At 48.7% G+C, this 12,904-nt stretch overlaps 1 protein-coding gene across 1 annotated transcript in view; it reads right to left on the bottom strand.

Annotated features, from left to right (window-relative positions):
- Positions 1 to 570: 570 nt before the first annotated feature.
- The window catches only part of llgl1 (LLGL scribble cell polarity complex component 1), a 32,057-nt gene continuing 19,723 nt past the window's right edge, over positions 571 to 12,904 (bottom strand). Inside the window, 14 exon segments of the mRNA XM_084488248.1 lie at positions 571 to 737; positions 1,491 to 1,573; positions 1,681 to 1,816; positions 3,250 to 3,274; positions 3,276 to 3,315; positions 3,705 to 3,819; positions 4,646 to 4,718; positions 5,952 to 6,143; positions 6,961 to 7,313; positions 8,068 to 8,206; positions 8,777 to 8,933; positions 9,242 to 9,534; positions 10,362 to 10,466; positions 12,489 to 12,672. Coding sequence (XP_084344374.1) covers positions 1,495 to 1,573; positions 1,681 to 1,816; positions 3,250 to 3,274; positions 3,276 to 3,315; positions 3,705 to 3,819; positions 4,646 to 4,718; positions 5,952 to 6,143; positions 6,961 to 7,313; positions 8,068 to 8,206; positions 8,777 to 8,933; positions 9,242 to 9,534; positions 10,362 to 10,466; positions 12,489 to 12,672 — 1,891 coding nt within the window. The 3' untranslated portion in view covers positions 571 to 737; positions 1,491 to 1,494.

Here is a 12,904-nt window from a genome sequence, read left to right as displayed (position 1 = left end):
GGAGAGAGCACCAGTGGAAGGGCCCCCAAAGCAGCACCTAGTGGACCCCTGACACCGAGGAGGGGATGGGCTCCGTTAATAGAGAGATGTTGATCAACTAACAACAGCACCGATAGTTCTGCCCCGGAAGAAGGAAAACATTAGGAACTCCTTTCCCTAATTGGTAGGCAGGCAGGCAGGGGAGGGGGCGAGAGGGAGTAAGAGAAAGAGAGCGAGTGTGTGACAGAGCGAGAGTGACAGAAAGAAAGAGAAAGAGAGATCCACAGGGCAGTGCCAACAGGCGGTACCATCCTGCCAATGCTAGTTCTGCTGCAACCAGCTAGGCAGAGGGGGGGGGGGGGGGGGGGGGGGGGGGGGGCTGTGAAGAGGGTGTATTGCTCACCAACCATGTAATCCATGGTTCACATGCATGCCTGTGTGTCCTGGCATACTCATAGGGCGGGTGAGGTCACGTTCCCCAGTGGTTCTGTAGAAGATTGGGGTCCATCCAGTAAGAAACTTGTCTTCTTCTGTCCACGCTTCGTTCTTCTAATATCGTGTCCATAGTGGATGGGCGTGTGTGTTGGGGGGAGGTTGTGCTGTGGTACTGAGAGGAGGAGGAGGAGGAGGAGGAACGGTTGGGGGCGTACCCAGAAGTATCCAAGTCCGCTGCTTGTTCTGTTATTTAGATGTGTGGGCGGTCGTCGTGGCAATCCATCCGGGCCTCCTCTGGACCACTGCAGGCGACGGTGAAGACGCTTCAACGACAATAAAGCGATGTAGAGGAGGACATGTTAGAGGTTGACACGTCCTCCCACATCACACAAGTTTAAATAAAGCAAGCGTGATGCGAGCGTTGATGACGGTGAACAGTGTACAGTTTCAGGAATGGTTCATTTTCTCTACTACATTTCTGAAAACTTTGTTGACCTCGTACAACAGTTGCCTCAGCAGACACTGCAGTGATCTGCATTTATATCATCAAACACTAGAACCAGCAAGGGTGGGATAGCTTGTTTCCCAGATACCAACACCAGGGGGCAGTAGAGAGCAGTCAGACTGTCACGCCAATGCGGTTGATTCTATTATAGTGGCAAAACTCAAATAACAGTAGAAAACTATTCTACTACTCTTGTTCTCAATATTAAATCAATATTGTACACACCATATGTTTCCATGGCTACAAGGTCAGGGTAGGACGGACGAACACACACACACACACACACACACACACACACACGTGTGTGTTTGGAGAGGAGGGGTTGCTAGTGGAATGCAGCCCTCAGACAGAGGGCTCTTTTGAAGTTTACACACCATGGACTAGCTCCATCAGACCCAGGTGTGTGTTCAACCCTGTCTGGGGTGTGAAGGAAAACAAAGACATGTGGTAGTCACGTGTGTGTGTGTGTGTGTGTGTGTGTGTGTGTGTGTGTGTGTGTGTGTGTGTGTGTGTGTGTGTGTGTGTGTGTGTGTGTGTGTGTGTGTGTGTGTGTGTGTGTGTGTGTACCTACTTGGTCAGTTGATCAAGATCCCCGTGGTGCGCCCCTCTTCCTCTTTGATGTTCCTCATGTTGTTCTCCACTTCGTCCACCGTGCTGTGAGATACACAACGAACCGCGAGTGAGTGAGTGAGTGAGTGAGTGGGTGAGTGAGTGGGGTGGGTGAGTGAGTGAGTGAGTGAGTGGGTGAGTGGGTGCCTTACGTGAGGAAGTCCCGGACGTCCTCCACAGTGAGCTCCCCAGTGGAGTCCAGGGTGAGGTCGGCGAAGCTGAGCGGTGAGTCGAGGGGAGACTCCTGGACCGGGGAGGACAGGCCGCTCTGGAGCTCCTCCGCCGGACCTGGGGGGGCGCGCGGTGTCGGAGGGTGCACCGGTTAAACCATGTCCTTAAACCACTCGGGGAGACCCACACATCCCCGCTGACTGTCCACACACTAACTGCCATGCGTTTCTCTCTTTTTTTTTTACCGAGGTTTTAAATGTGCTTTGTGTTTTGGTGTCGGGATGCTTAGCAACCCGAGCTGAACCGTGCTCGTGCTGTAATCGAAAAAGCGATTCGCAGTCGTGTTGTGTGGAAATCGTTTCTTGTATCTTCTGTAGATCGATGTACTGATGCATAGATAGATGTGTTAGTCATGGTGTAGGTCAAGTGTAGGTATAGCAAAGTTATGTTTGAGTTAAGGTGTTACCGGTGTAGCTGAGAACTAAGACGTAGCTCATGTGCACCTCTCAAATCTTTGGCAAACTTATTCTTTCCTGCAACCGTTTGTTTTACTAATCCTTTTGTATGGATTTCAGCTGACATTGAAAACAACATTGGGGCAGATCCAAAATCTACAATGAAGGAACGCTCACAAAAATGTTCATTCGTACAACACATGATCCCGATCTTCACGTTATAAAGATCTCCAAATGTCTCTAAATGTGTGGCCCCCGACACACAACCTCGGAGGTGGAACCATAAACGCCCTCAGCGGCAAAGTATAATCTACGCTGAAGTCCAGTTTGTCTGCCCACACGCGGGAGACGCATGTTTCCACAGCCGTAAAATATGTTCACTTGTAGGCAGTGATAAACGGGCTGGGGAGGGAGGAGGGATTTGTTTGTTCTAAAGCGTTTTACAGCCACAGACGGCACCCACATAGAAATAGCTGGGGGAGTGATTGCGCTGATTTATAGTTCGTAGAATTAGGATGTCATGAACTTTGAATTGATGGTGAAACCACGGGGATTCCTTCTCCACTACCAATCCAAGGGTGGATTAGATTGACTATTAAAACCCAAGACCCAGACCCAGTATATGAACTCCACAGTCTAAATAAAACCTATTGACATCTAACTAGAGAGTAAAAACAACTTTAGAAGTGATTCTATATGATCAACATGTATCTAACTGACAGGCTTATTCTAAATATTCTGCATTGTTTGGCTAGACATTCGACAACTCCCCCAGCCCTAATATATAGTCCACTTGGTCACCTCGGCAACTGTGTCATTTCCAGCAGCTAACAGAATTCTGGAGGTTCCAGCAGGAACAGAAGGAAGGGGATGGGGGGGAGTGGGTTCTGGGTTGTAACCGTGGAGAGCTGAGGGGAACCCTCATGAAGCCTTCTCTGGAAGGTTAAGTGAAAGAACGAGAGAGACTAAGCCGGGCTCAAAGAGAGGGAATTAGAGTTTGGATTTTTACAGGGGGGGGGGGGGGGGGGGGGGTGAAAGAGGGATAGGGATGAAAAGGCAACAGAAGAAGAGCATGCGTGTATTTGTGCGTCCTACCCTCAGCTTGATCCATCTGGTTTTTTGTGTGTCCCGTTGGCCCGTGGTTGTGCTGTGGGGCCATCACTGGAGACACACACACACACAATCATCTCATTACAGCAGAGACCACACTATTTACCAGCTGGCTCAACCAATCACAAACTAGCGACACTAGGGCAACCAATCTGACGGTTGACCGTAAACATGCAATTATATAATTAAAATATTAGAGAGAGAGAGAGAGAGAGAGAGAGAGAGAGAGAGAGAGAGAGAGAGAGAGAGAGAGAGAGAGAGAGAGAGAGAGAGAGAGAGAGAGAGAGAGAGAGAGAGAGAGAGAGAGAGAGAGAGAGAGAGAGAGAGAGAGAGAGAGAGAGACTAAGAAAAAGTCAATACATCAGTAAATGGATTTCAAAATAGTACATTTAGTGCGTGTGCATGTCAATGTTGCTAGATGGGCTATGAGTGTGCTCTACCTGGCTGACGTGTGCTCCAGCGGGCGGTCCAGCTGCAGGGAGCAGAGCGGTTCTGTGATGACCTTGGCCGAGAGGGAGAACCTCTCGTACTCGGAGGGGGAGATCAGGTAAAACCCTGAGGGGACGCACACACACACACACAATTCAGCAGTGTTAAGGGGGGGGGGGGGGGGGGAAAGGAACGACAACTTAGTCAATGAGCAATTTAAAGTCCAAAACAAACGCTTGAATGCAAAAAGCCACACACACACACACACACACACACACACACACACACACACACACACACACACACACACACACACACACACACACACACACACACACACACACACACACACACACACACACCACACACACACACACACACTTTAGTGGGTGAATAGGAACGACAACTTAGTAAATGAGCAATTTAAAGTCAAACACAAATGTTGGAGTACAAAAAGCTCCACACACACACACCACAAAGATGTCACAAAAAGCAGTTTACGATGCGGTACGTGGTCAATTCAAAATAGAAACAGTAGACCGTTTCTAGCTTGGATTTCAGTGTTTGTTTACTTAATATTTCTACAACCAGAGCATGGATATGAATATAATACCATCAACTCTTCCTCACCCTGAGAGTTCATAAGATGAATATAATACTTTTAACTCTGCCTCCCCCTGAGAGTTCATAAGATGAATATAATACTTTTAACTCTTCCTCACCCTGAGAGTTCATAAGATGAATATAATACTTTTAACTCTTCCTCCCCCTGAGAGTTCATAAGATGAATATAATACTTTTAACTCTTCCTCACCCTGAGAGTTCATAAGATGAATATAATACTTTTAACTCTTCCTCACCCTGAGAGTTCATAAGATGAATATAATACTTTTAACTCTTCCTCACCCTGAGAGTTCATAAGATGAATATAATACTTTTAACTCTTCCTCACCCTGCCCAGTCTTGGTGAAGACGCAGGATGCAATGCCACTGATGTCTTCTTTCCGGATGCAGTCGTAGCGCACCTGCAGAGAACGACACCTCAGGTCAGATTAGTAAGAATTAGAAGTCAAGAATTATTCAATCAAATTAATAATTGTATAAAATGAAGACCAATGTAACCAAAATACACAAACCACCCACATTGCAAGCAGAGAGTGAGACAGAAGGGCAGAAACACAGACAGACAGAACAGTGAGACCGACAGAACAGTCAGACCGACAGACCGTATGACAGACAGTGGGAGAGAGGGACAGTCGGCCGTCCAGGCAGACAAAGGCCTTGGTTACACCATCATCCGACGGTGCAAGGAAGCATAAATCCGACGGTCTGGAGCGTCCCAGATCAGATGTGTGCTCACATTGTGATGGTCTAATGTTTGTCCACCTTTGGTACATGTACCACTGGTGGGATTTCTTTTGAAATAGACACCATTACAATAATATAAATTTTAAAATATACTCTAGTTATTTGTAAATGAATACATTATAAATAATGTTCATCATATGTTTTCCATTAATGATTTGTACTGGGATCATGTGCAGCCTTGCTGACTTTATCTTTACACTGGTTCTGACTGGCCTTCATGCAGTCATAAATGTGTATAAAAGGGCCACTTGCACTACATTCATAATTTTTTTAAATATTTGAAAATAATTGGACTGCATATAAAGTGGTCAGTGAAAAGAGTGAGTGGGACACCTCAATTCAACGGTAAGCCCTGAGCTGGACCCCGTCCCGAGGTGGTACAGCTTGCATTCTGATCAGATTGCAAAAAACGTGTGGACAGCATTCAGGGCAAAATGTACTCTTCATTTTGCACTGAAGATGGATGCAAATAACAAATAAATAAATGTTCCCAGCAGGGCTGGCTGGCTGGCTCCAAAGGAACCAAAACGGCACTCGGTGATAATGCACGGATAGTGCGCTCATCTCTGTTGCTCTCCTCGACAACGCATGTCTGATGGGAGCCCTATCGCTACATCCAAACATCAAGAAGAAGGTCTTCTCATCCAACCGGCCTCATTTTACCAGGATGGGGTTTTTTTTTTTGCGGGGAAATGAGCTCCTCAGTGAACCACGAACAGAACGGGTCCGAGTGGACGGACGCGTGTTCGGATTGTACTCACTCCATTTATACCTCCTGATTTCACATTCAAGTGTCAAGGCTGACACGTCCAATCAGAAAAACCCATGGAAAAAAAAAAAAAAAAAAAATCACAAGAGTAACCACAGCCCAGCCCGTCCCCTGACCTGACCTGGGGCCTGAGGGCCGGGACGTTGAAGAGGTGCATGTCCCCCAGGTTGGTGAGGCAGACCAGGGTGTGCTCGCTGTAGTCCTCCTGCACCGCCGAGCTCAGGGCCACCAGCGCCACGCGGCGCACGCGGCAGCCCTCGTGGGCCGTCAGCTTGAACTTGGTCTTGGCGCTCACTTTGGGCAGGGAGAACACCTGGGGGGGGGGGGGGGGAGGGCTGGGTGAGTGAGAACCACCCACTGGTACACGCTAACCCCCGTACGGGATAAGAGCCGGGGTCGACGCCCGCCCCGCGGCACAATGAGACATTGCTGTCTCTCTTTCTTGCGTCTCCACATTCACCAAAAGGCATGCAATCCCCTAATAATATTAAACTAATGGTATTAATAAATAGAATGAAACACTTCAGGGTGTTGTTGTTTTTCGAGTGATCTCTGGCTGCAGGCTAGGGATGTGAATAACTCAAATTTTTCATGGTCGAATAATCAGTGGGTGGTTATGAACGAATAATCGATTATTCGATGTGTGCCGACATTCACAAAGGCAGCCATGGATCATCGGCAAGAAATCACTCAATATCTTAAACGCAAAAAAAACCTAACTTTAACAGTGATCAGTGTTTGTGTTGTATGCATATATATTAATATTTATGCTTGTGTATTGTGTATATTGTTTTTCTGTACATGATTAATAATAATAAAAATATATACAATAATGAAAAAAGAATAATAGTGCTACAGAACCAACATTAGTTCCGTCCGTTAATTCTTGTTTATTTGAAAAATGGGAAAAAATGTTAACGGTCCAAATGTTAAAAATCGACTTTGACCCTCGGGAACGAATAGTCGAATAATCGAATAATCTGACCCATCCCTACTGCAGGCACGGCTAGATCCTAGGACGTCGCCACATTATACCGTATGAAAATACACCCAGAGACCAGGCGGGGAAAATGCCACCACCACCACAGCACTCTCCCCTCCGCCCCTCCGCCCCCCCGCCCCCACCGCACCTTGAGCTGCTCCTCCGAGGCGATGAGCACCGAGTGGGCGGCGCTCATGTCGGGCGCGGCGGCGAGGTCCCGGGACGCCTCGTAGGGCTCCGGCAGCGGGCGCCCGCGGCCGTCCAGCACGCAGATCCACACCACGGGGGCGCGGTGCATCAGCTGGATCTCCTTCCCCAGCACCGCCTCCACGCTGCTGCTGGCCCCGCACCCCCCTCCCCCTCCTCCTCCTCCTCCCCCACTGCCACCGCTGGGCTCGCCCCCCCGGCCCGGCCCGGAGCCCACCCCCGGGACCTCCAGGGCGTAGGCGTACACGCTGCCCGAGTTGGTGCCCGCCCAGAGGGTGGGGCCGTGGTGTGTTCCTGGGGGAGGGTGCACACGGTGTTGTGTGTTGTGTGTTGGCCGTACACAGATAGGTTGTATGCACACACACACACACTGAAGCCGTCTAGTCCAAGTGCCTGCCTGACTCCTACTGCTGTTATCTGTCGCATACATTTGTGAATATTCAAATATTCACGTCATTTCAAATAAATAAAAAGTATATTCATTTAGAATGTATAATTATTTTCCAACAACAGTCAACAGGAAAACAAACTAATCTAAATCCCCGACAGCAGGGGTGTCAAACTCAAACTGTACAGTGGGCCGAAACTGAAGTCTTGGACAAGTCGCGGGCCGGAGTTGTTGACGGGGGGCGGGGGGGGGGGGGCCAAGATGCGCGTCAACGCGTTAACGCTGAAATGCGATGTGCCGGCGGGCCAATTGCTTTACATTAATTGGGGAGTTGACGCGCCAGGGTTACCGCGCCGGGACGCGCGTCAACGCTAACGTTAGCGCTGAAATGCGATATGCCGGCGGGCCAGTTCTGATATACATTAGATATTATCTGGCGGGCCGGATTAAATGACACTCCGGGCCGGATTAGGCCCGCGGGCCGTACGTTTGACACCCCTGCCCTACAGGTATCTGCTATCAAACCCGGAACCCGTCTAGTCTAGTCTAGACGGGCTAGCTGACCACTAGACTGCCCTCCTCTGTGTTTAACAGGCCCGCTGTGTGACACCGGCCGGGGGGGGGGGGGGGGGGGGGGGGGGCGCTCGCTCCACCTCCTACCGTCTCGCAGGAAGGTGTCGGCGAAGCACAGGCAGCGCACCACGCCCGACAGAGAGTCGTCTGCGGAGCGCGGCTCGATGCGCCGCTGCACCGGGGCCACGTCCTCCTGCTCCGCTAGGGCGGCGTTGGCCTCCTGGACCTGAACACACGCACACGCACACACACACACACACACACACACACACACACACACACACACACACACACAGGGTATTTTCATACTTTTACACTGTGACATTGTTTAAGTAACACAATAGATACTTTTTTTTACAAAATCTCTTATTTTAAATACATTTATTATGTCATGTTCATTGGCACTAAAAAACATTGTGTTGTGTGGGTTGAAAACTAACAAATATGAAATATGACCGCGTCCTTCCTACAATGGGCCTTCTAGTGACATTCTGACCATGTGCGTTTACAGTAGGGCTGCTCGATTTTGGAAAAAATTAGAGTCACGATTTTTTTGGTCAAGATTGAAATCACGATTCTTCAAACAAACGATTATTTTTGAGTTCGAAAATAAAATGCATTTAACTTGTCTTGAACTTCAGAATCCAAAAAAAAAATATATATATATATATTTTTTTTTTCAAAAGAATCGTTCCAACTCGATTTTATTAATTTGGAGATCGTTTGACCCAAGAATCGAAATCGTGATCAAAATTTGATTAATTGCACAGCCCTAGTTTGCAGTGAGTGCAGGTACCTTGCTGGTGGGCATGGTGGTGGGGATGGGGCGCTTCTTGCCAGACACCCTGCTCTTGCGGATTCGTCGGAAGCTCTGGCGGAGAGACTTCTTCAGGGACTTGACCCGGGACAGCGGACCCTCCATGGCCAGCGAGTCATTTGGGTGCAGGGTGCACCTACAGCGAGAGGAAGAGGGGGCAGGGAGAGAGAGAGAGAGAGAGAGGGAGGAGGCGAAGAATAGGAGGAGGGGTTATTTGATAGGAAACTTTACACTGCACGTCACATTACAATCATTACATTCCGAGGTCCCCCTGGGGACCTCCGCCCTGGGACTGTAACCCTAAAACCAAAACGTACTCCAAAACAACGTCTTACAACCCCAGAAATATATTTTTTTAAAAGTCGCAATGTGTAAGGTTGAGGGTGAGAGGTGTCGAGTCCCACATTCCTATTCCGTGCACGTGGGGGGCGTGTCTCAGCTCACCTGGCCAGCACGGCGCTGCGGCGCTGGTAGTCGAACAGGCCAAAGCCGTGGCTGGTGCCAAACGCCACCAGGTGCCACTCGGCGTGCAGCGTCACCGCGGTGACCGAGGCGGGCGGCATGCACTGCACCAGCAGCCGGGGCTGGAAGCCCGGGGGGAAGGGGCCCGGGCGGGCGCGGGGGTCCAGGCGCCCGTGGCCCTTCCAGGTGAAGCCCTCGCGGTCCTGGAGGAGGTCCACCACCGACACCTCGACCGGGTGGTCCGACCGCTCGTCACTCAGGACCAGGACCAGCACCTGCAGACCGGACGCAGTGGCGGACGGGGGAGACGGCAAGAGGAAAACAAGAAAGACAAAAGAGAAGTTTTTTTCAACAATTCATATGTATTCTTCCTTTTGTATCATTTCTCAGATTTGAAAACTTAAGTGAAATCAAAGAAAACCACAAGTCCATTATTTGATGCTTCTTGATGGTAGATATACGTTAGTAAGGGACAATATGCCTGGCAAATTGAAAAACGTTTGTGCATGCGGGATTCATTTGCAGCGTGCACGGCCGTAACTCCGCCACTCAAAGCAAATAAAAGCAAACTGACGTTGAGCTTGCTTGGTCTTTTCCTAATGGAAAGCAGAGTCTGTGAGACGCATTGGGACTTCCCATAGACAATTGGTTTGGTTTTCCAAAGCTCAAGATAACTGTCTAATCGAAGCCAGGGGCGGGGTTTGCTAGTAAAACCGTTTTTATGATTTTGTATATTCAATTAGGGGACACTGTAATCCAAAGTGGCTTGAACCAGATTTAACCCAACCGTAAATATATACACACAATTTAAAAAAGACACAAACAGCATTTTTAACTTCTGACTTTTAAAGAAAACTTTTTATTATTGTCATAACTTGTGTGCAAGATTTTCTTCCTTCCTTCAAACATGTTTGAATGACAGCACACAGACCAGCCATCAAATTCAATGTGTGTGTGTGTGTGTGTGTGTGTGTGTGTGTGTGTGTGTGTGTGTGTGTGTGTGTGTGTGTGTGTGTGTGTGTGTGTGTGTGTGTGTGTGTGTGTGTGTGTGTGTGTGTGTGTGTGTGTGTGTGTGTGTGTGTGTGCGTGTGCGCGTACGTACCTGTCCTGCAGTTCCAGCCACCACCAACTTGTTGCTGTATTTACACAGAGTGATCTTCTGGATGCCAAGCCTAGGGTCATCGCTGTAGGGGTCAAAACATCCCACCTACACTCAGAAACAAACACACACACACAAAGTTTAGACTGCAGACACTGCATCTCTAATAAACACTAGTTAAACTTGTGGTGTGTCTCCTAAATGATTGCCCTGACATTAGTCTACTACACCATGACGTCATCCTGCACCACTTTGAGCCTTTAACAGCAGTGACATCTCTGTTGTTTGGTGCGGTTCCTCAGGGGCGTGATAAAAAAAAAATTAAAAAAAAGAATGCATAGATATTTTTGGGTTCCTCTGTAATGACCGAGATAAAATCTTAACTACAATGTTGGTAGAAATTTTGCATATAATTCAAAGGAGGCATTTATTGGCATTAGAAGTCCAAACCCTACTATACACAGCAAGTTGACACACACACACACACACACACACACACACACACACACACACACACACACACACACACACACACACACACACACACACACACACACACACACACACACAGTGTTTTTATTTACTCCAACTGGGTCGTCCTTTATATGCCCCAAACATCCCCTGAACACTCCAATAACCAGGATGGCATCCAGGCATCACTAAACACCTCCTGGCCAGTGGCACACACATAGCCAGCTGGATCCAACCCACACACCCCCACTTGGCACATGCACACTGTGATCCTCCCTGGTACAGAAAAAAAAAAAAGGTACACTTTAACTGCTTCTTGTACGTGCACTATAAAAAAAACGTGCACACAGACGTAAATCCTATACACTCGGTAGGAATTTTCACACACACACATACACATATACACACACACACAGCTGAGGGTTCTGGTTTTCATTACAAGGGGGTGGGGGGCTGTCCGTCCATATGGGGCCGGCATTCCAGAGCTTAGAGTTCCGTAACCGTGGGTTACATTTGGAAAGGTAGGAAAGTTGCGGGGGGAAAAGAGGGGTGAGGGAGGGGGAGATAAAGAGAGGAGAGGTCTACAAAGACAAAAGGGGGTGAAGGAAAACAGACATCGGAAGACTGCGGGGGTACGGAAAGTCTGGTGTAGTAATGTAAACAAAGTAGAGGCCTAAATCTCTGCCTTTTACACACAAGGGACTTTTAACTTGAAGGAGGGTCACACCACCCACATTTTAATGCAGAGTCTATTGCACAAAGAACTTTTATCCTGCAGGAGGATCACGTCAACATTGTTAATGCAAAGCCTTTTAACACACACACACACACACACACACACACACACACACACACACACACACACACACACACACACACACACACACACACACACACACACACACACACACACACACACACACACACACACACACACACACCTTTTAACATGAATGAGGGTCTCGCCAACTGTAACGTGGCTCTCAACCACATACCAAGAAATGGATAGCGTATTCGTTTGCATTGTGGTTTTAAGAGGTTTCTATGGGACAAACCTTACGACTAACAATGTTTGACAGCGGACAGGAGGAGTTTCACAGAAAGTCTATAAAGCAAAACTATGCTTTGAAATATAACAACGGGAATCCGAAAACATTCAAGTTCAGGCCTTCACAAGCCACTAACACAACTATGAACTAATAATAACTTGATTTGCCAAATCGTCTTATTTCACTGAATATGCATTAGGATTCTTAACATACAGAGGAACAGAAACGGTGCTGAATCAGAAACAATAACAGCAGAGGAATGGAGCCAATCTGCATCCCCCAGACAAGTAGTGATTACAAAGACTAACGTCCTCCAGAACCAAACACATTTAAACCAGAAGATTGAAAAAATGGGCCACCGTGTGTGCGCGCGCGCGCGCGCGTGCGTGCGCGCGTGCGTGCGCGCGTGCGTGCGTGCGTGCGTGCGTGCGTGCGTGCGTGCGTGCGTGCGTGCGTGCGTGCGTGCGTGCGTGCGTGCGTGCGTGCGTGCGACAAATGCTTTCTTTTCTGCAGTATGTAAATGAGAATTCTTTGAGTCCACCTCATCTTAAGGGAATCTCTCTCTCTCTCTCTCCAGCTGTTCCTCCCTCTCTCGCTCGACCTCTCTCACCTTCCTGAAGGGCGGCCACTCGTCCTCCTCCTCCCGCCGGTCGTCGGGGTCGTCGTCGTCGGGGCCCTGGGGGTCGTCGGCGGGGTCGCAGTCCGTGTGGAAGACGCCGGCGGTGGAGAGCTTGTAGACGGGCGTGAGGGCCACGCCCGACGCGTCCCAGAAGCGCACTGTGCCGTCCTCGTGGCTGAACACACACACGTACACGCACACACACACACACACACACACACACACACACACACAGGGTCAGTCAGACCCAGACTCATCTGATCTACGGACGTTTGAGGATTGGGACATTGGCAAAAAATTATAACGCAGAATAATTCATACAAAAAACAAGAGAGACGTATTGTGTGACGCGGGACGTGTTTGGTTTCTCCGTGGACGTGAATATGACGACACTGTGTGTGCGTGTG

This window comes from Micromesistius poutassou (genome assembly GCF_964030765.1).
Source record: "Micromesistius poutassou genome assembly, chromosome: 1".
In the NCBI taxonomy this organism is placed as follows: Eukaryota; Metazoa; Chordata; class Actinopteri; order Gadiformes; family Gadidae; genus Micromesistius; species Micromesistius poutassou.
Note: the sequence above shows the minus strand (reverse complement) of the source record. Positions and strands in the feature narration are given on the sequence as shown.